Below are 22,931 nucleotides of genomic sequence, written 5' to 3'. Positions count from 1 at the left end.
TTGCCATACTGTTGCGAACTCGTCAAGACAGTGGCATTCTAGAATACCCTGACCTGATTCGAATGGTCAGAGAGGAAGAGGTCATGTTGGACAACAAAAAGAAGAGTCGGCAGTTTGACTCAACTGCTCGAGTCAGAGTGATAAGTGTAGAAGAAGGTGATTCGCAAGTTGAACTCCTAAAGACCCAGGTGTCCCAGTTGATAGAAATGGTGTCTATCCTGACTAGTCAGGCATCCACTCTACCTAATGGGAACATATCAGAGAAGCCAGATGAACCTGCTAACCTTAGAGCAGATCCGGAACCGAGACCTACAAGATTGTTAACTTGTTTCAACTGTGGGGGAGTAGGTCATGTTAGAGGAGTATGTCCCAGCCCAGGAAAGGTTGTCTCAAAACCTCGCAAGCCAGCGGAAAACTTCAGAGGGCCCCCGGTGAAGGAGTCAACCGGGTGCCCGCCAGTTTCAAGGGACTCCAGGAGGCTCACTGGTTCAGGGAAACTGAGTCAGGGAGTAAGATCTAGGTACAACGCCCCTCGTTCTATACTCCAGGCTACTGGGGGGAGGAAAATCAATGCACACCGTGCCCAGCGGGGACTGAATCCAAGAAAAAAAAGAAAGAAGAAAAGAGCTTGGGTGCAGAGAACTGAATCAGACAACAAGGCCACTTCAAGAGAATTCCCAACTAACTTGGTCGGGCCTTCCCCTGTGGTCTCCGTCCAGGTAGAAGGAATTTACACAAGAGCCCTCCTCGACACTGGGGCCCAAGTGACTCTTCTGTATAGAGACTTCTATGATAAACACCTTACCCATCTACCTCTGCAGAAGTTGGAAGATCTGGAGATATGGGGTATCGGGACTCAAAGTTTTCCCTATGACGGGTATCTGCCAATCAAGTTGACCTTTGACCCATCAGTGGCTGGTGAAGCTGAAACCTTTGACACCCTAGCGGTGGTCTGTCCTCGTCCGCCAGGGGCCAACAAAAGCTCTCTCATTGTAGGGACCAACACTGACCTAGTAAGGCGCCTCCTGACACAACTGGTCCAGGGACAGGATTCTCCAGCGCCAAGGATTCACCCCATGCTACGGCAGGCCTATCAACGACTAGTATTGGAGCAAGAGACTCCTGCAGAAGGAGTTGGAAGACTCTGGAAGTTGGACAGAACAGAAAAGGTCTTGCAGCCAGGAGAGGTGGCTTGTCTGAAAGCTTCAGTTAAACTCACATGGAAACAGCCTGGCCCTTTTATCATCTTTGAATCAGGTCCACAGGAAGAGGAGAGAGGGATAGAAGTAATCCCTGAAGTGATCCCTTTGAAGGTGTTACAGAAAAACCGTGGAAGGGTTTTAGTGAGTGTCAGAAACACCTCTACTACACCGGTGAAGGTACCGGCCAGATTGCTGTTGGGCCAAGTTAACCCGGCTACCCCAGTTGTCCCATCTGATCTTAAAGAGGAGGGAAGTGGTGAAGTTGTCATAGAAGAGCTCTGCTCTGGAAGCGCTGCCCTCCCACCGGAATGGGTGAAGAGGGCCAAGGCACAACTTGCTCGATGGCGAGGAATATTTTCTAAGGATGAGTTTGACGTGGGCTGCGCCAGGAGTGCCACTCATAAGATCCGCCTGAGTGAGGACAAACCTTTCCGAGAAAGAGTCCGGCGAGTTCCCTTGGGTGACTTAGAAGATCTACGTCAGCAGCTGGCGGAACTCAAGAAGACTGGGGTTATTCGAGAATCCAGGAGCCCATATGCTTCTCCGATAGTGGTAGTCCGGAAGAAAAACGGATCTTTGAGGCTTTGTATCGACTACCGAACACTGAACAGAAGAACCATCCCAGACCAGTATACCACTCCTCGAATTGAAGACGCCCTACAGAGCCTGTCAGGGGCAAAGTGGTTCAGTGTGATGGACTTAAAGAGTGGGTACTATCAGATCCCCATGCACCCTGAAGACCGGGAGAAGACAGCCTTCATAACCCCCGTGGGGTTCTTTGAGTTCAATCGCATGCCGCAGGGGTTGTCAGGAGCCCCTGCTACTTTCCAGAGGCTGATGGAAAGGACTGTTGGGGATATGAATTTGATAGAGGTACTGGTATACTTGGATGATGTTATCGTGTTTGGCAGGACTTTGGAAGAACACGAGGAGAGGTTGGAAAAGGTCCTGAAGAGGCTACACGAAGAAGGCCTGAAACTTTCTCCTGAGAAGTGTCAGTTCTATCAATCCTCGGTCCATTACCTGGGCCACATCGTGTCTGCAGAAGGGGTAGCCACCGACCCGGACAAGCTGGATGCTGTCTCCTCCTGGCCGAGACCTACAAATGTGACCGAACTTCGGTCGTTCCTGGGCTTTTGCTCCTATTACAGGAGGTTTGTGGAGGGGTTCGCCAAGATTGCCCGACCCCTCAATGAGCTACTAAAGAACGAGGAAGATGACGTTCCTGAACTGGTCAAGCCGACGAAGTCCACCATGGGACCCCGGAAGGCTAAGGAATCCATCCAGGATCAGTGGACCCCAGAATGTGAAGGGGCTTTCATTCAGCTGAAAAAGAATCTAACCACTGCCCCTGTGTTGGCCTATGCAGACCCCATGAAACCATATGAACTGCATGTCGATGCCAGCCGAGATGGGCTGGGTGGGGTACTCTACCAGGAACATGAGGGTCACTTGCGACCTGTCGCCTACGTGAGCAGGAGTCTACTACCTGCTGAAAGGAATTATCCTACCCACAAACTTGAATTCTTGGCCTTGAAGTGGGCAGTGGTTGACAAATTGAAAGATTACCTGTACGGAGCTGAATTCATTGTCAAGACGGATAATAATCCCCTTACCTATCTGTTGACTACAGCCAAGCTGGATGCCACAGGACACAGATGGTTGGCTGCCCTCTCTAGCTTCAACTTCAGCCTGAAGTATCGGCCAGGAATCGGGAACAGGGATGCAGATGCCCTATCCAGAAGGTTGCATGCACCACACGAACCTGATGAAGAATGGACCCATTTGGCTCCAGAAGGGGTGCGTGCCCTATATCAGGGAACTGAACTTCGATCCAGAGGAGGATCAAGAGCCGAAGAGATTGGGGTTTCGGCTGTCAGGGTACCCAAATACTATTGCAGGGGGACCCAGGTTGAAGGGGAAGATTTACCCCGGCTATCCAAAAGGGACTTGAGGAAGGAGCAGCTGGAAGACCCTCTGGGAAAACTTCTTTTGGAAGCCTTGGAGATCCAGCGCCCTGAGTTGCTTCTAACCGATTCTCCTCAGGGGGCCCGCCTGTTGCATAGAGAGTGGACCCGGTTACAGATCCGAGAAGGGGTGGCCTACCGAAGAGGCCCATCTGAAGATCTGGAGGAGAAGTGGCAACTGTTCTTACCAGCTAAATACAGGGAGAGAGTTCTGGCTGCTCTTCATGATAATCATGGCCATCTGGGACCTGAAAGAACTTTTCAGCTTGTCAGAGACAGGTTCTACTGGCCCTGTATGAGGGCCGAAGTTGAAGGATACTGTCATTCTTGTGTCCGATGTATACAAAGGAAGACTCTGCCACGTCAAGCAGCCCCAATGGGCCATCTGCAAAGCCAGGGACCCATGGAACTGGTGTGCATTGATTTCCTTTGCCTAGAGCCTGATCTGAGTGGCCAAGGGAATGTCCTTGTGATAACAGACCATTTTACCAGATACGCCCAAGCATTCCCAACAAAGGATCAGAAGGCCTCAACGGTAGCCAAAGTTCTTGTAGAAAAGTTCTTTGTACACTATGGGTTACCACAACGCCTCCATTCAGATCAGGGAAGAGACTTTGAAAGCAGACTGATCAAGAGACTGTTAGATCTGTTAGGCATCCAAAAGACTAGAACTACTCCCTACCATCCACAAGGGGATGCCCAGCCGGAAAGATTTAACAGGACTCTTTTGGACATGTTGGGGACTTTGAGCTCAGAGAAGAAACAGCATTGGGGCAAACATGTAGCTGCCATTGTGCATGCCTACAACAGTACTGTCAGTGATGCTACTGGATATTCCCCTTATCGTCTAATGTTTGGACGAGAGGCTCGGTTGCCAGTGGATTTGGCCTTTGGCATCTCGCCCGATCACACCTCTTCAGCATCGCACAAGGGATATGTGGACCGACTGCGGAAGAGTCTGAAATCGGCCTATGATAAAGCTCAGGCCACATCTGATCAACGTGGACTGAGGAATAAAAGGAATTTCGACTTAAAAGTTCGGATCCAAGACTTGCAACCCGGGGACAGGGTATTGTTGAGGAACTTGGGTGTCCCGGGAAAACACAAGTTGGCAGACCGCTGGAAATCCCAACCTTATGTTATCTGCAAGCAACTAACAAACCTCCCTGTGTATCAAATTCGGCCTGAAGGAAGTGTGGGCCCATTGAAGACTTGGCATAGGAACCATCTACTGCCTCTCTCTGAAGCAGTTCGCATGCCTCCTGTCGTAGATTCGCCAGATACCCCTTCGACCTCCCGCCTATCCAGACCAGTCACCAGATCTCAGTCGACACTCCCAGATGTGAGGGAGGGAAATTCTTCATCTGAAGATCTGGAAGATGAAGAGGAGGTACCTGACTGGATGTGGTCATCTCAGTTACCAGAACCCACACCTGCCTCCCTGTCTTCATCCGAATTGGCTGAAAGAGGAACCCTTCGGGCAGAAGCCCCCGAATTCATACCTTTTCACATGCTTCCAGAAGAAGTAGTTGATGATGAAGATCCTGAGGAGGAGGTTGCACCTTTCTCTGAAGAAGAACTGACCGCTCTTGAAACATCAGATTCCTGTGTGTTGGAACATGAGGAGGAGGACATTGAAGAATCCCCAGAAGTGGCTGGTCCTAGTACCTCTGAGATCGTGCCTCCCAAAGAACAGAGGGACAGGAGAGTCATTCACCCACCCAAAAGACTGACCTATGACCAATTGGGTGAATGCTCGGAAGAAGCTATCTTTACTTCCAAACGATCTCTTGATCAGCCTAGTTCTTCCACCGCAGATTTGGTGGAGGACAACCCTAGCTCACCCCCAGGCACATCTGTACAAGCCACCCAAGTGTCGGGGGTCTGTGAACAGAATTACCTTCCCTCCCCTGACAATTGGTGGGAGGTTCCTATGTCGAACCTGTGTTGTAATATGCAGTTGTTGAGTTTGAATTCTGCTTATGAAAAGGAAGATAATTCCCTGTTATGCATATGTTAATGTTTTTGTTGTGTACTGCCAACATATGCACTGGAGTACATGCTGTTGTCCTCTTTGGGGACCAAAGTTTCTTAAGTGGGGGGAGTGTGTAGCGGTGTTTAATATGCCTGAAAGATGATTGTTTGACATTTGAGAGGAACTCGGCTCCATCTAGTGGCCAAAACGACACACTGCAGCTACTATGGAATTTCTTGTGATGTGATTTTCCTTTCAGGAAGTTGAGAGACTTCATCATCCATAGTGCTCTTGGACTACCAGGATGCACTGCTTCACCGCACAGCCTTCTGGGGGAAGCTTTATAAAGGAAGGGAGGAGCCAGGCTCAGTCTCTTGGGAGAGACACAGTGAGACAAGCAGGAAGCCAGCGCTGTGGGCTGATGCTGCATGCTAGGCCGAAGCCTCTGGGCCTGAAGTGACGACGCTGAAACGTTCCATGCAAAGCAAGAGACCCTTCCCAGAGGTCCCATCGCTGTTTGCAGAGACCGGAGCCATCCACCCCAAACACCTCGCGCGGCTGGGGACAGAGAAATGAGACTAAGACAGCCGTGGAGAGTTCTAAGGGAAAATCCTGTTGGTGAGAGGGCACTTGCCCAAACCTGACTTTATCTACCAAAAGAAGTAACGTTATCCACAGATAACTATAGTGTAACAGAAGGTGATAAACCCCGGGGTAGATCAGCATACTCTCTCAGGAGATTCATAGACAAACAATAATATCTGTAAAGGAGTCGCCAGAGGCCCATCTCTCTCACAGAAGTTATTGCTCAGCTACACAGATACCCTGTGGTGACAACCAACAGCTCACTGCTCTTTTTCTCTCTCTTGATCTTCATTCCTAATGCGGATTACAAATATATCTGCGCAGTTATCTTGCTAGCGAAGATTCAAGAAGAAGAAAGAAGAGGACTTTGGCGAAGGGACTCAGATAGGCCTATCTATCTTGTACTGTGTCTAGCATCAATGAGGGAGTAGTGTGGGATATTTCTTTTATCTTTTTAAAGCCGATTTAAGTAACCCTTTAAAATAACCGTATTTCATTGTATCTCACTTGCTTAATTTGATATACAGTAAATTAAGCTTTGGTTAATTACAATCCTGTGTGCTGTTCCATTGTGTCACCCAGAAAGACTACCATTGAAGAAGGTAATAAGTCACTGTTGCATATTGAAGTATTGTAGTCCAATCTGTGTATCCATTTGAAGGTCCAGTCCTATTCTGGTCAGTTGTGCCTGAGGAGGGATCGAGCCAGTTCTATAGGGTTGTTAGGCAGGGTGTAGACCCAATAACATAATCAGCAGCTCCTGCGGGGGTGGTGCTACATCAGAAATAGAGCTCACTAGTTGTCACAGATACTTACCTGCCAGCTTCCAGTGCTAGGGCTTCATTTATCTCCCAGAGCTGCAAAAATTTCCAGGTTTTACCCAAATTTTTTGGCAATAGCTCCTTCCATCTAAACTTGAACAAGACATAACATCACTGTTCAACCATAGTGTAATTTAGCTCCCTGAGCTCTCAAAGTTGTTTGCTTATTGCCTTAGCAAAGAACCCCAGTCTGGTCTGCCCAGCAATTAAAGCCTAGCCACTGCTACACCCATAGCCCGAGTTACCCCTGCACCCACAGCCTCTGCACGCTCCTTGGCGTCATCCACAGTCTTCAATGCACCTCCATTGCACCCACAGCCTCCATTTCTGCTCAGCTGTCTTGCAGCCTCCACAGTGCCCACAGCATCAGCTGCCCTTGCATATTTCACTGCATTACAGCCCCCTACTGCATCCATAGTCCGAGTCTCCACTGAGCCATCCCTGCACTTGCAGACATCAAATGCACTTCTGCCCCTTGGCACCGACTCTCCGCTTGCAAGTACCCATTGAGTGACCTGAGGGTAGCCAGCAGCTAAGCCCAAACTCACAGGAGGGGTCCCCCTGCAGACTACCAGTTACCTCTTAAACTTCAGAAAAGTTGCACAGAGGAGGAGCAGGGTCCACATACTGGTTTGCGACACCAGTGGCATCCCTACACTTTCCTTAACAAAGGCTTCCATTAAGAATATATGTTTTGAAACAGCATTGTGGTAGCAGATTGGACCTAAAATCAAGCTTTGACTTTTGATCTGCTTTAAAGAGGAACTGAAAGCAGTTTTCCACAGACATGCAATGTCTCTTCTGTGATAAAATATACCTACCTGCCTGTTTGCAGACTTCTGCAGCATGGGGTGTATCTGGACTTTGCAAAGGCCTTTGACACCATTCCCCACAAATGCTTACTGTACAAACTAAGGAATGTAGGTATGGACCATAGGGTGAGTACCTGGATAGAGAACTGGCTCCAGGGAAGAGTCCAGAGGGTGGTGATTAATGGGGAATACTCAGATTGGGCGGGTGTGGAAAGTGGAGTCCCCCAAGGTTCTGTCCTGGGACCAATCCTGTTTAATTTATTCATAAATGATCTAGAGGAGGGGATATCTAGTACAATCTCAGTATTTGCGGATGATACTAACCTAAGCATGCCAATATCTTCTATGCAGGATGTGGAAACTTTACAAGCGGACCTGAACAAAATAATGGGGTGGGCAACTACATGGCAGATGAGGTTCAATGTTGAAAAATGTAAAGTAATGCACTTGGGCGTCAGAAACACGAAAGCAAGCTACTCACTAGGGGGGAAACCTCTAGGTGAATCTAAGATGGAAAAGGACCTGGGGGTACTGGTGGACAACAGGCTTGGCAGTGGCATGCAATGCCAAGCCGCTGCAAGCAAAGCCAACAGAATACTGGGATATATAAAAAAGGGGATTCACTCCAGAAATAAAGAAATTATTCTACCACTCTACAAGACTCTGGTCCGGCCACATCTGGAGTATGCTGTCCAGTTCTGGGCACCGGTCCTCAGGAAGGATGTGCTGGAACTGGAGAGAGTCCAGAGAAGGGCAACTAAAATAATTAGGGGAATGGAGGGCATTGGCTATGAGGAAAGACTACAAGCATTGAACTTATTCTCTCTGGAGAAGAGACGATTGAGGGGGGATATGATATCAATGTACAAATACTGTACTGGCGACCCTAGCATAAGGAACAAACTTTTTAGAGAAAGGGAATACAATAAGACACGAGGCCACTCACCTAAAAGTAGAGGAAAAATGGTTTAACATTAAAATACGTAAGGGGTTCTTCACTGTCAGAGCAGTAAGGATGTGGAATTCTCTTCCACAAGCAGTGGTATCAGCAGGGAGCATTGATAGTTTCAAAAAACTATTAGAAGGGCACCTTAAAGACCACAACATACAGGGGTATACAATGTACGGTTAACAGCAAACACACACACACATCATAGGTTGAAGTGGATAAACTGATGTCTTTTTTCAACCTTTACAGACTATGTAACTATGTAAACTGAGCTGCGCATGTGTAGCTCAGCTTACATCACTGGCACTGTGTGCTGGGATGACAGACTACTGCGCATGAACAGGAGTTACTTCATGTCGTGCTGGCCAATGGAGATGCTTGAAGACTGGAACATGGGGAGAAGATGCCTGCGAGGCACTCAGGCCGTTAGAGAGGATGGAAGTAAAGTGCGTTTAATTCCACTTTAGGTAGCTAATCGTACATACATTGAAAATTAATCCACAATAAGAAGTGTTTTTTTTTTCTTTCTGTGATACCTGAGAAAAATGAAGATAGCTTTACGGTACGACACACCACCAATCTGCTCATAATAGTCCAGAAAGGGCCTAATTATGTTGATAAGTCCCGGATGCATCTCGTCCATCTGGTCAAATATGAATATGGATCGAGGACAGATGGTGACGTTTCCAATAATCCATGACTGTATCTGATCCTGAAAAATTAAAAAGGACCTTGGGTATCAACATATCAGACAAATTATATATAGGGTGATGGATTACAGACCTCCTAAGACCCTTAAAGCAGAACTAAACCCAATGATTTAATATTTACCTAAAAGAAAGTTACAAATGTTTAAAGTGGTTGAAAACCCTTACATATACCCAGTTAGGTGACTGGCCTGGTGATACAAAAAGATGAAACAAATCATTCTACACACCCGATTCCAAAAAAGTTGGGACACTGTACAAATTGTGAGTAAAAGAGGAATGGACTAATTTACAAATCTCATAAACGTATATTTTATTCACAATGTAATATAGATAACATATCAAATGTTGAAAGTGAGACATTTTGAAATGTCATGCCAAATATTGGCCCATTGTGGATTTCATGAGAGCTACACATTCCAAAAAAGTTGGGACAGGTAGCAATAAGAGGCCGAAAAAGTTAAATGTACATGTAAGGAATAGCTGGAGGACCAATTTGCAACTTATTAGGTCAATTGGCAACATGATTGGGTATAAAAAGAGCCTCTCAGAGTGGCAGTATCTCTCAGAAGTCAAGATGGGCAGAGGATCACCAATTCCCCCAATGCTGCAGCGAAAAATAGTGGAGCAATATCAGAAAGGAGTTTCTCAGAGAAAAATTGCAAAGAGTTTGAAGTTATCATCATCTACAGTGCATAATATCATCCAAAGATTCAGAGAATCTGGAACAATCTCTGTGTGTAAGGGTCAAGGCCGGAAAACCATACTGGATGGTGGTGATCTTCGGGCCCTTAGACGGCACTGCATCACATACAGGAATGCTACTGTAATGGAAATCACAACATGGGCTCAGGAATACTTCCAGAAAACATTGTCGGTGAACACAATCCACCGTGCCATTCGCCGTTGCCGACTAAAACTCTATAGGGCAAAAAAGAAGCCATATCTAAACATGATCCAGAAGCGCAGGCGTTTTCTCTGGGCCAAGGCTCATTTAAAATGGACTGTGGCAAAGTGGAAAACTGTTCTGTGGTCAGACGAATCAAAATTTGAAGTTCTTTTCTGAAAACTGGGACGCCATGTCATCCGGACTAAAAAGGACAAGGACAACCCAAGTTATCAGCGCTCAGTTCAGAAGCCTGCATCTCTGATGGTATGGGGTTGCATGAGTGCGTGTGGCATGGGCAGCTTACACATCTGGAAAGGCACCATCAATGCTGAAAGGTCTATCCAAGATCTAGAACAACATATGCTCCCATCCAGACGTCGTCTCTTTCAGGGAAGACTGAAATGGCCAGCCTGCAGTCCAGATCTTTCACCCATAGAAAACATTTGGCGCATCATAAATAGGAAGATGCTACAAAGAAGACCTAAGACAGTTGAGCAACTAAAAACCTGTATTAGACAAGAATGGGACAACATTCCTATTCCTAAACTTGAGCAACTTGTCTCCTCAGTCCCCAGACATTTGCAGACTGTTATAAAAAGAAGGGATGCCACACAGTGGTAAACATGAATTTGTCCCAACTTTTTTGAGATGTGTTGATACCATGAAATTTAAAATAAACTTATTTTTACCTTAAAATGATACATTTTCTCAGTTGAAACATTTGATATGTCATCTATGTTGTATTCTGAATAAAATATTGAAATGTGAAACTTCCACATCATTGCATTCTGTTTTTATTCACAATTTGTACAGTGTCCCAACTTTTTTGGAATCGGGTTTGTACATATATGTTGCAGCTGTTTATCTGCAGTCTTTACTTTTTGCATGGTCGTTTTTTATTGTTTTTAGATGCTTGATTTACAGAAACAATACAAAAGTAAGAATAAAGATAGTAACAAAGTACAAAACCATAACAGTATGGGGTTGATTTACTAAAATTGTAGAGTGAAAAATTTGCTGCAGCTGGGCATGGTAGCCAATCAGCTTCTAACTTCAGCTTGTTCAAGTAAGCTTTGAAAAAAAAAAAAAATAAGCTTTTTGGTTTCTATGCAGAGCTGCACCAGATTTTGCACTCTCCAGTTTTACTAATAGAACCCCAATTTGTCCTGTGATCCATTATTTACACATTATAGTGTCTTTTATACAAAGATACCAAACAATATATTGTGGACCTTTAGACCCCGTTCACACTGGGGCGACCTGTTCGCCTGACAGGTCGCCGTAGGTCGCCTGGCATAGAGAAGCTGTGGACCCGTTCTACGAGCGACAAAAAGGGTCCGGAGCTTCTTTGGGGCGACCTGCATTGACTTTAATGTTATGAAGTCCATGCCGGCCGCTCCAAGGTCGTGGTGCGAGCAGCGTGCCGTGACCTGTGAGGTTGCCCCGGGAAGTCGGATCGCCCCAGTGTGAACGGGGCCTTAGGCATATACAATATCGGTTAACAAGTGCTCTTGTAACAACACATCATGTGCCAGGGATTGCACATATCTATCATCAAAACTTTATCATCAAAAAAGGAAAAAGTAAGGAAAGAAAAATTATAACCGCAATAGGACCAGAAAAGAAAATTAGAAAGTCCAGGGAAAACCAAACAACAAAAGTGGTTCATTCTACATGACTTCTCATAAGATCTATGAGGTGGCCAAATAGCTCAAACTGCCTCTCTCAAGTGTGTGCTAGGCAAGTAGCTCAAAAATAAAGTGTTTTGAGAAGACCCTAATTCCAACAATCTGCTGACAGGGGGAATAGGAGGTCAGGGTTTCATTTACAAACGTATCAATTTCAGAAGAAATAGTACATCCACCTCGACCAAATGTCCAGAATCATCTCTTGGTTATCTCTAACCATATATAGCCAACATTCTGACTCCATAGTCTTATCTACCTCCGGTTTCCATTCTCATATCATGGTGAAACAGTCCTGTTGCCTGAAGCAAGGAATCAAATTTTTTGCTGCGTTTAGGAGGTGTGGTGTAACACTATTTTTGTAGGCTTTCATAGATGAAGGTACATTGTTAAATAAGTAATGCAGGGGCGTGATCTGTATAGACCAAAGAGTGTTTTTTTTAAATGTAGAGTGAAATGTCTTCTCAAAACTTCTTGGGGACATACCCTCCAGCACGAGGGATTAACGCCTGGGAAGATTTTAGACAGCTTCAAAGGGGGTCCTGTAACCAGCGTGATAAAAATTTGTACCACATCTCCCGCATTTTGGAACAGATCAAGGAGGTGTGTCTCAACCGAGTCATTTTTTGAACTTGAGCCAGGGAGAACTCCAGTCCCAGTTCCACCTCCCATTCTCTCACGAGGTGCAGGGTTTGCTGTGAGCACCATGACAGTAGTAGTTTATACATGGATGATAGGAGGTGTTGACTGTGACTCACCATGCACAAGGATTCAGATTTCATGTTACCGGTCAGAGCTTTGGGGTCAGTTTTTTAAAAAACCCCAACAATTACACAGTTACATAGTAGTTGAGGTTGAATAAAGACATCAGTCCATCCTGTTCAACCTGTACAGGTGTGTGTCAGTGGCCTGATCATTTCCCATAACCCCGAATGTTGTGATCTGTGAGATGCATGTCCAAGAGTCTTTTAAAAGTAGCCATACTCCCCGCAGCTACCACCAATTGTGGAAGAGAGTTCCACATTCTCACCGCCCTTACAGTGAAGAACCCCTTACGCAGCTTAAGGTTAAACTGCCTCTCCTCTAATCTCCTTGTGTGGCCACGTGTCTTCTTGAACTCCTTGAGACTAAATCGTTTTTTACCTATGCTGGGATCGCCATTGAGGTATTTGTAAATCACTATCATGTCCCCTCTCAGGCGTCTCCTCTCCAAGGAGAATAAATTAAGCGCTTGTAATCGCTCCTCATAATTAAGGTCCTCCAATCCCCTTATTAGTTTAGTTGCCCTTCTTTGAACTCTTTCCAGTTACAGCACATCCTTTCTGAGTATTGGCGACCAGAACTGGACAGAATACTCCAGGTGTGGTTGGACCATGGTTTTATAAAGTGGTAGGATTAAAGCTTTATCTCTGGAGTATATCCCCTTCCTTATGCATGCTAATATTCTGCTGGCTTTGCCAGCTGCAGCTTGACATTGCATGCTATTACTTAGTCTATCTTACACTAGAACCCCCAAATCCTTCTCCATTCTGGATTCCCCCAGAGATTCCCCCCAGAGCATAATTTGCATTTATGTTTTTTGCCCCCAAGTGTAATACCTTACACTTCTCTACATTAAATCTCATTTGCCATGTAGTTGTCCACTCTGTTATTTTGTTGAGGTCATTCTGTAAGTGACATAATTGATTCATAGAAAATGCCCCAAATTGTTCACAGAGTTACATAGGTAATGAGGTTGAAAAAAAGACACCAGTCCATCCAGTTCAACCTATGATGAGTGTGTGTGTGTATGTCAATAGTACATGGAATACCCCTGTATGTTGTGGTCATTAAGATGCCCATCCCCATCTAATCATTTTTTGAAACTATCCATGCTCCTCACTGATACCACTGCTTGTGAAAGAGAGTTCCACATCCTTAACGCTCTGACAGTATAGAACCCTTTACGCAGTTTAAGGTTAAACTGCTTCTCTTCTAATTTTAGCGAATAGCCTCAAGTCCCTTTATTAGCTTTGCTGCCCTTCTCTAGACTCTCTCCAGTTCCAGCACATCCTTCCTGAGGACCGACGCCCAGAACTGGACGGCATACTCCAGATGCGGCCGGACCAGAGTCATGTAGAGTGGGAGAATTATTGTTTTATCTCTGGAGTGAATCCCCTTTTTAGTACATGCCAATATTCTGTTGGCTTTGCTTGCAGCAGCTTGACATTGCTGAGCTTGTCATTTACTAGGACCCCCAGGTCTTTTTCCATCTTAGATTTCCCTGAAGGCTCCCCCCTAGTGAGTAAATTGCGTTCGTATTTTTGGTACCCAAATGCATTACCTTAAATTTCTCAACATTAAACCTCATTTGCCATGTAGATGCCCATCCCATTATTTTGTTCAGGCCATCTTGTAAGATTTCCACACCCTGTGTAGAAGTTATTGTCCTGTCTAATTTAGTATCGTCCACAAATACAGATTCTTGGGAGACCCCACTTTCAACAACAGACCATTCCGAGTACTCCCCATTTATCACCACCCTTTGGACTCGCCTGTGCAGCCAGCTTTTAATCCAGGTACTCACTCTATGGTCCATACCTACGTACCTTAATTTGTACAGTAAGTGTTTGTGGGGAACTGTATCAAATGCCTTTGCAAAATACAGATACACCACATCCACAGGCCTTCCTTTGTCTAGATGGCAGCTCACTTCTTCATAGAAGGTTAATAGATTGGTCTGGCAAGAGTGATTTTTCATGAATCCATGCTGATTTCTGCTAATGATACCATTTTCATTACTAAAGTCTTGTATATAGTCCCTTATAATCCCTTCCAATATCTTACAGACTATTGATGTTAGGCTAACTGGCCTGTAGTTCCCCGGGATATATCTCGGCCCTTTTTTAAATATTGGTACCATGGGCGTCCGCATAACTTTTTTCAGGAGGGGGCATAATTTTAAGGTCACCTATGCTCCACCCCTTTTTAACAATGTCATGAAGGGGAGGGGCTTAGTCATTATACTTATTTCAAGTATTTATTTTTAAAGCATTTGTTAACCTAAAAAAAAAATTATCCTGTTCCCTTAAAGCATGTTATACAGCACAGTGCTTGTGCTGTGTAATTTGGCCCCTTCTATCACTGAAAATACCTGGCTGATCCTGCTCAGCTATGTCCTCCCCTCTGTAAACTGACCACGGTATACCATAGCTGCTGAGCCCTGACACCGTGGTCAGTTTATGTGCCTCCGTCATCCGCTGCTCACCTGTCCTCCTCTGTCCTCTCTCCCCCCTCCCTCCCTGCCTGTCTGCTCCTGTGTCAGTGCCCCGCCCCCTCCTGCTGCTCTAATTTAATTTAAAGTTTCATATCCTGTCTACAGTCTGTTTAATAATCCTGTGTGCCCCTGTGTCTGTGTTTTATAAAAATAAGCCATTCTTTACAAGTTTTTAGATTGCCAATCACCGCTTACCTGACCCGCAGCCTCTCTCCTCCTCTTAAAAATCACTTTAAAGGGGGAAGTTGAGATTCCAGGGGGGGGGCATTTACTATTCCCATCAGTAAACTATCCATACAAATTAGGAAAAACTAGGAGTTGGTCTAATGAGAGCAAGTGGCCAGGAGGTGTATAGTTCACGTTACATCCATCACCCCAGATCTTAAAATAGCATCCAAGGAGCCAGAGGGGACCTATGAGAAAATAGGTATAATAAAAGAAAAAGGGAAAAAAAGGAGCGCAAATCTCATAGTGCAGTATAGTTAGGAAAGTTTTAATGTGAATTAAAAGCAATACAATAATGCACTCACAAACGTAGGAGAGTGGTGCGGAATATGGCAGATGGCTGGGACTGATGCACCGGCCGCAGAGAAACATAGGTTGCTCGAGGAACCGATGCTGCAGGCAGAGATACACAAAGCCGCTGCTGTAACCGTGGTGCTCCCCTATAACAGGAACGCGTTTCAAAGCAATTCTGCTTCTTTGTCAACCCTAAAGGTACATTTTCAGCACCCTTTGAATGTTTAGATTTTCGGACTGCATTCAGCTGTTTACACTGCTTGGACATTGTGTCATTATTCTTTCAATGTATGACATCTTGTTCCATTAATGTTTCTAAGCTCTATTACTTATAAGGGACGGTTCGCAGTAATTATAAGATTCAAGGCAAGGTGTTCATTTTAATAGCATTTATGTGGCCCAACTATGTTAATTGCAGGTTTTTCCAGCTCTCCAGGTATTTCTCCTCACTTTGCAGCAGCTGTTCATAATTACTAGAGTAGAATAATTTTAGTTCTGCTAAAATAAACATTCCCAAGTAAGAAAATGTATGCTCCTTCCACACAAAAGGAAAAGCAAATTTTATTGGGACATCAGGTCAGGGCAAATGGTCACCAGAAAAATCTTTGACTTAGTGATATTAATGGGAAATTTGTAATGATTACAAAACCTTGGTCGTTCGGACATCAAGACTGAGTGGTGGCTGGTTGGGCTGTCTCTTTTCTCTACAGTCGCTCAAAGTGCAGAATTTATACAGCTTGTCTGAGTTTTCAGAAAGCAGGGAGTGGGGAGCTGAAGTTACATTCTACCGAGCTCAGTGAGAGCTGATTGGAGGGAAGGGACATTCCCCCTTCACCCAGCACACAGTAACAGAGCTGAATCTGTCAATCACAGGCTGTGTGCTGAGGTTATGCTTACGTGCTCTGTGCAATAATATTGCATAGAGCGGTCCCGTACCAGCACTATCCGCTCTTCCTTCCTGTGCTATGGGGGCAACTATGCGGCATGCTCCCAAGCCGGCCTGTGTACATCCACAGACTCACTTAGCACCAGCAAGCCGTGCCCCTGCTCCTTCCTCACAGGAGTTAGACTGACTGCAGGAGGAGTCTATGTCTCCTGCTGCCCTCAGGGTCTCCTGTGAGACCTGGTGCTACAGATGGGACAGCTCTAGATTGGTGAGAGGAGTCTGGTAAGTGTTTAGGGACGAAGGGCTAGAAAAGGTAGTCAGGTGCCTTTTAACTTAATGCAGAGTATGCATTAGGGTAGAGAAACTGTTGAGTTTCGAATCACAATCACGTTGTCTATGTATGTCGAGAAGAATGTCTGACCATAAAAAGTCTGTCCCAGTAGCAATATAGATTGCACTGCTCAGGCAAAGTAACATAAAAAAGCCAACACTCCGTATGTCAAATGCATAATTAGGAGATGTTTTAGTTAGACAGTGCACTCCACTGATAAAAAGGAATTGGAACAGAAAATAACTGAGGTTTCCAGCTGCTTCCTTGTATTATTTTATTATTTGAGGCATTTCCCACCATTAACCCTGTGCATGTGTTGAGCTCTACATTACCAACATAGTTGTAATGTGGGCCACAATGGCTGTGAGCAATCTTTCCTATTAAAATAGTATTGATTATTGCATCCCTAATGGACACAATGATAAATTAACACAATCATGCAGAATAAAAAACTGGATTTTTGTAAGAACTTACCATAAAATCCTTTTCTCTGAAGTTCATCGACAGACGCAGCTCCATATCTTCTTAGACCATTGGGTTATGCTTCTCCAATCAGGAATAGGCACTAGGCAGGAAAAAACTTTACCACGCCTATGTGGGCTGTCCCTGCAGGCATAACCCAACACACTCTGCTTCAGCCTGCAGTTTCGTTGCAAGCAGTGTTTAGAAGAAAAAAAAAAACCCTATACTTCAGAAGTAGAGGGGCGCGTGCTGCATCTGTCGATGAACTTCAGATAAAAGGATTTTTCGGTAAGTTCCTACAAAAATCAAGTTTTCTCTATCATTCATCGACAGACGCAGCTCCATATCTTCTTAGACCATTGGGATGTCCCAAAGCAGTATAATCATGAGGGGTGGGAAGACAACGCAAAGGAGAAGTAACTACCAAAAGGCCAAACCTAGCCAACCAGGTAACATGGAGCTCAACCAGGAACCACTGGAGCTCACCTAGAAACAACAAAACATGCACCCTCAAAGAGAAACAAAAAAAGATTCTCTTTAAACAGCAGCCTGCAAAACCTTGCGGCCAAAGGAAGATGCCAACATATCTACTTTGTAAAATTTGGTGAACGTATGCACAGACAACCAAGTTGCCGCCTTGCAAACTTGCAGCACTGACGCCTGATGGTGAAAAGCCCAAGAAGCCCTCAGCGCTCTAGTAGAATGCACCTTCGCTAGGAAAGGAGGAACTTGACCCTTCAGTGAATAAGCCTGAACTACCGTCTGCCTGATCCATCTGGATATGGTCGCAGCAGACGCAGTCAATCCTTTACGAGGTCCTTCAGTAAGGACAAAAAGAGCATCTGATTTTCTAAAAGACTCAGTTGCCTCCAGGTAAACCCTGATTGCCCAAACCACATCCAAATAATGCAAGGCAAATTCCTTGGGATGCTCAGGCTTAGGACAGAGTGAAGGCAGCACAATGTCTTCATTCAGATTAAAATCACAAACCACCTTAGAAAGAAACGACCGATTAGTTTGAAGTACCACTTTATCTCTGAGGAGCACCAAATAAAGTGAGCGGCAAGACAACGTCGCCAATTCAGATACTCTGCGGGCAGAAGTGATAGCCACCAAGAAGGCAACCTTCTGAGATAACGAAAACAGAGAAATCTCCCGAATGTTCTCAAAAGGAGGCTTTTGAAGAACAGAAAATACCAGATTGAGATCCCATGGTGGTAGCAGGGACCATCTCGGAGGAGCCATATGACACACTCCCTGAATGAAGGTATGAATTAAGGCATGCACAGCTAACGGGCGTTGGAAACATATAGCCAAGGCCGACACTTGGCCTTTGATAGTGCCCAAAGCCAACCGCTGTTCAACCCCTTTCTGCAGAAAGGCCAAAACCCTAGCTATTGAAAACAAGCGAGGATGCAACTTCAGCAATTCACACCATGAAATGTACGATTTCCACATACGATGATATATCTTCCTGGAAGTCACCTTCCTAGCCTTCAATAGCATAGGAATCACAGCGTCAGAAAGACCTCTATCTCTCAACACCTGGCTTTCAACAGCCATGCCGTTAAAGCCAGCGACTGTAAAGCAGGATGGGAGATCGGGCCTTGAGACAACAGATCTTCCCTGATAGAAAATCTCCATGGAGCATCAGCGACCAACCTTACTAGGTCTGCATACCAAGACTGGCGAGGCCAGTCTGGGGCCACCAGAATGACCGGAATCCCTTCCACATCTATCCTGCGTAGAAGCCTCGGCAGGAGTTTCAGCGGAGGAAAGGCATAAATCTGCCGATACTGACCCCTAGGAGCCACCAGTGCGTCTGTGGCATCGGCCAGAGGATCTAGAGACCTGGCAAAGAACCTCTGCACCTTCTTGTTGAGATGAGAAGCAAACGGATTGACCTCGGGTGTTCCCCACCAAACACACAGGAGATGAAAAATCTCCGGGTGTAGGGACCACTCCCCTTGATCCAATACCTGATGACTCAGGTAATCCGCTTTCCAGTTCTCCACACCTGGAATGTGCACAGCAGAGAGGGCTGTAACAAACCTTTCCGCCCAGGCCAGAATCTCGGCCACTTCCTTGGCCGCCAAGACACTTTTTGTGCCCCCCTGGTGATTTGCAAGCCACAGCCGTGACATTGTCCTATTGAATCCGAACAGGACAATCTTGCAGATGAGTCGTCCAGTGGCTCAGACAAAGCTTTATTGCTCTGAGCTCCAATCGGTAGTTTGGACTCTTCTACTGTCCAGGTTCCCTGAGCACAGAGCATCCGCAGCACCCCGCCCCAGCCTGACAGGCTGGCGTCCGTGGTTTCCCCCGTCCAAAACAATGAGAGGAAGGACTTGCCCTGGCATAGTGCTGGTGAATTAAGCCATCACAACAGAGAAGATCTTGTGTTGTGGCTCAACCGAATCAAAGTGTCCAAGGACTTTGGATCCTTGTTCCATTTGACAAGAATCTCCCTTTGCAAAGGTTTTGTATGGAACTAAGCAAATTGGACCGCCTCGAAGTTTGATACCATCAGACCGAAGGCCTGCATGCAAATCCGCAGTGAAGACAGATTGTTTCCCAACAACAACGGAATCGCCCCCTTGCAATTTTTGCAGCTTGTCCAGGGAAAGAAAAACCCTTGCCAAAGCAGAATCCAGAGTCAGGCCGTGATAGTTCAGTCTCAAGGAAGGTATCATGGCAGATTTGTTAAAATTGATGGTCTATCCGAACTCCTGCAGGGTTTTGACAGTGATTGTCAGGTCGCCATCAGGGCTGAATGGGAGTTTGCTCTCAACAGGAGATCATCTAGGTAACCGAGTACCGCAATCCCCCATTCGTGCAGCAATGCCAACACCAGGACTAGTACCTTGGTAAACAGCCTGGGGGAGGAGGCGAGACCAAAGGGTAACGCCACAAATTGATAATGCTCTTCTGCTCCTGCAAAACGAAGAAACCTCTGGTACCCAGCGTAGATAGGGATGTGTAGATATGCATCCTTGATATCTATGGAGGGCAAGAAGTCTCCCTGGTGTAATGACGCCACTACCGTGCGGATGGATTCCATCCAAAACTTCTGTACCCACACAAAGCGGTTCAGGGCCTTGAGATCCAGGATCAGACGCACCTTGCCCTCCTTTCTGGGCACGGTAAGCAGGTTTGAATAAAACCCCTGAAAGCGTTCCTGAGAGGGAACTGCCACAATCACTTCTTGCAACAGCAAATCGTGTATCGCCCCTCGCAAGTCCTCGCCAGTCTGGAGATAGGTGAAGATTGGACGGGAAGAACCTGTCTGACGGTCGAGACTGGAATTCGATCTTGTACCCAGATCGGATCAGTTCATGAACCCATTTGTCCTGAATCAAGGAGGTCCATGGATCCGGAAAGAAGTGAAGATGCCCCCCCACCCCAGAAGTGGGTGAGGGCGCCCCTTCATGCAGATGAAGATTTGTCAGCAGATCCGGACTGGCCGGTCCTTGCATTTCCCGACCATTACTCCTTGGAACCCCCAGAAGACCTGAACGATTTGCCTTTTTCTTGCAACCCAGAGGTACAAAAAAGACTCTTATGAGCAGTAAAGGAAGGCCCCCAACTAGAACGTGGCGCATTGCCCTTAAAGGATTGGGGAAGAAGAGTACTCTTTCCCCCAGTGAGACCTTTGATCAACTCATCCAAAGAGGAACCAAACAACCTCTTCCCTGTAAAGGGAAGATCAGTTAAGGCTTTTTTGGAAGCCTGGTCAGCAGACCAGCTTTTCAGCTACACCATGCGTCTAATAGCAATCCCCACTGCAGACACCCTGGCCACTAGCAGAGCCGTGTCCAGGGACATGTCACACATGAACACCAGGGCTTGAGCTAGCTGGTTCAGTAGTTTAAACACCGCAGGGGGGAGCTCTGCAGCTTCCAAGTTACTCTTAAGTAACTTTACCCATTCAGTAACCATCTGTGACACCAGAATGTTCACAAAAATAGGTTTCAATATGGAATCCGCTATCACGTGTAGATGGCGGGACAGAGACTCCACCCGTCTATCCACGGGGTCCATAAAAGACAGTGATTCTTCACCGGAACCACAGTAGACTTATTCAGCCTGGAAACCGTGTGATATACTATCAGTGGTACAGTCCACCAATTGGAAACTGAATCCGCAAAATGGTAACCGCGTTTAAATCGCTTAGGCACTACCAGCATGTGCTGGATGCACCGCCATTGTTCATCAACTATATTGTGAAAAAGTTCAGGACAGGGAAACACCTTTCGCAATTTTTGGGATTTGCGGGAGCCAAAAGACACCTGCGTACCCAATGCTGTAAATTCATCAGCCAATTTTAAAGTTTGGCTGATGAATCTTTGCCGTCAGAATGCGAAGACACCGACCCATCAGGGTGGGGTATGTCTGCAGCGGCCATATCTGCCTCAGAATCTCAGGATACTGCCAATCGAGTTGAAGGCAGATGGCGTTTCCGGCTGGCAACACTTGTAATTACAAAATCTACCTTTGACACCAGGCTTTGTAAAACAGGCCTGTGACCCAGAAGGGTCCGCAGCCGCACCTAAGGGGTCTGTAGGTAAAATGTTATTCTGGGATTCCATATTTACACTGATCTGGAAATAATGCAGTGCCCCTTTAAAAATCACTAATCGTGATCCCACCACTATCTCAGCTGTCTGCAAACACCACCACTAGTACAATCTAATAGCAGAGTGTATGGGGGAAACCCACAAGAGACCCTAGAAAACTTTACCAAACTGCTCAGGAGGCTGCCAGCATGTTCTGTGAAAATGAAAGTAAAAACAGTCTCACAGGAAAAGGAAAGAAAACAGCCTTTGTCTCTGCTAGATTAAAGTGCCCTGGTGCATGCCTGTCCAGCGATATGGACCACAAGAAAATTGCTGCACCGTGCATTCCTATGGGGAACTAACAAAAAATGGCTGTCCATGTATTACAATGGGAATATAGAAAGCATGGATCTACAGCAAAATGGCAGCCCCACAGAGCGCCATGCAGTCTCCAGGACCCCCAAAAGGGCCCTAAAACAGTAGGCATCGGTAGGTCCCTAGGAATGGACCCTACCAATACAAGCCACCCCCACAGAACGGCGCCGCAGTGGCCGCAATATTACCGCCCCCCAAGGTAGGAACCTGCTAGGGGTAGGGAAAAAAAAGGCTGAGGGGTTTGGGCCCAGTCTGTCCAAGATGCCAGGGGAACTGAGGGAGCCCAGAGGGTCCGATTATTCCAGGGAGGGAGCCCACGTCCCCCCTGAGACCGCCAGAGGTTTTGGGGGGACCATAGTACTCACCATACCATCGGTACCAGGTGGGCGCCACTCCAAACAGATCACCGCCCACCCAAGAAGGGGCAGCTGCCAGCCAGGGGAATGCTGCAACCCAGGGGGTTCCAGGTTAATCGCATCCCAGCGAGGTGGTCCACTCGCAGGCTTGTCCCCATCCATCGGGGCACTGTCGTGGCGAGGCCTAGTTCTGGACTATAACCTGCTCACGCTCGCTTGCCAGGCTGGGAGACCTTAAGGATCTAGATTATTCAATCCAAAACCACAGCCGGCTGTTGCTTTCAGTTCTCTAGGAACTAACTAATGAAAATAAAAAAATCATAACATAACAAATTTCCCTTAACAGCTAAGACCGAAGTCCCAGCAGGGAGCTATGTCCTATTCCTAAACTAGGCAGAAACAAACTGCAGGCTGAAGCAGAGTGTATGGGGTTATGCCTGCAGAGACAGCCCCCATAGGCGTGTAGCACCCTCCTAGATAGGTGCTAGGTAGGAGAGTGGTTTTGGCTCTGCCTGCTTATCAGGAGAGCAGCAAGCAAAACGTAGATGAACTCTGCTTATCAGGGGAGCATGATTTGTAGTTAGGCCTGTTCAATGTG

The 22,931-nt window shown here is 46.2% G+C and overlaps 1 protein-coding gene across 1 annotated transcript in view; it reads right to left on the bottom strand.

Moving 5' to 3' along the window:
- The window catches only part of LOC309559690 (torsin-1A-like), a 102,049-nt gene that overhangs the window by 59,750 nt on the left and 19,368 nt on the right, over positions 1–22,931 (bottom strand). Inside the window, exon 3 of the mRNA XM_082263096.1 lies at positions 8,848–9,023. Coding sequence (XP_082119222.1) covers positions 8,848–9,023 — 176 coding nt within the window. The remainder of the gene's footprint in view (positions 1–8,847; positions 9,024–22,931) is intronic.

The sequence above is a fragment of the Pelophylax lessonae genome (genome assembly GCF_965119305.1).
Source record: "Pelophylax lessonae genome assembly, chromosome: 7".
In the NCBI taxonomy this organism is placed as follows: Eukaryota; Metazoa; Chordata; class Amphibia; order Anura; family Ranidae; genus Pelophylax; species Pelophylax lessonae.
The sequence above is the reverse complement of the archived record's forward strand: the minus strand, read 5'-3'. Positions and strand labels throughout refer to the sequence as shown.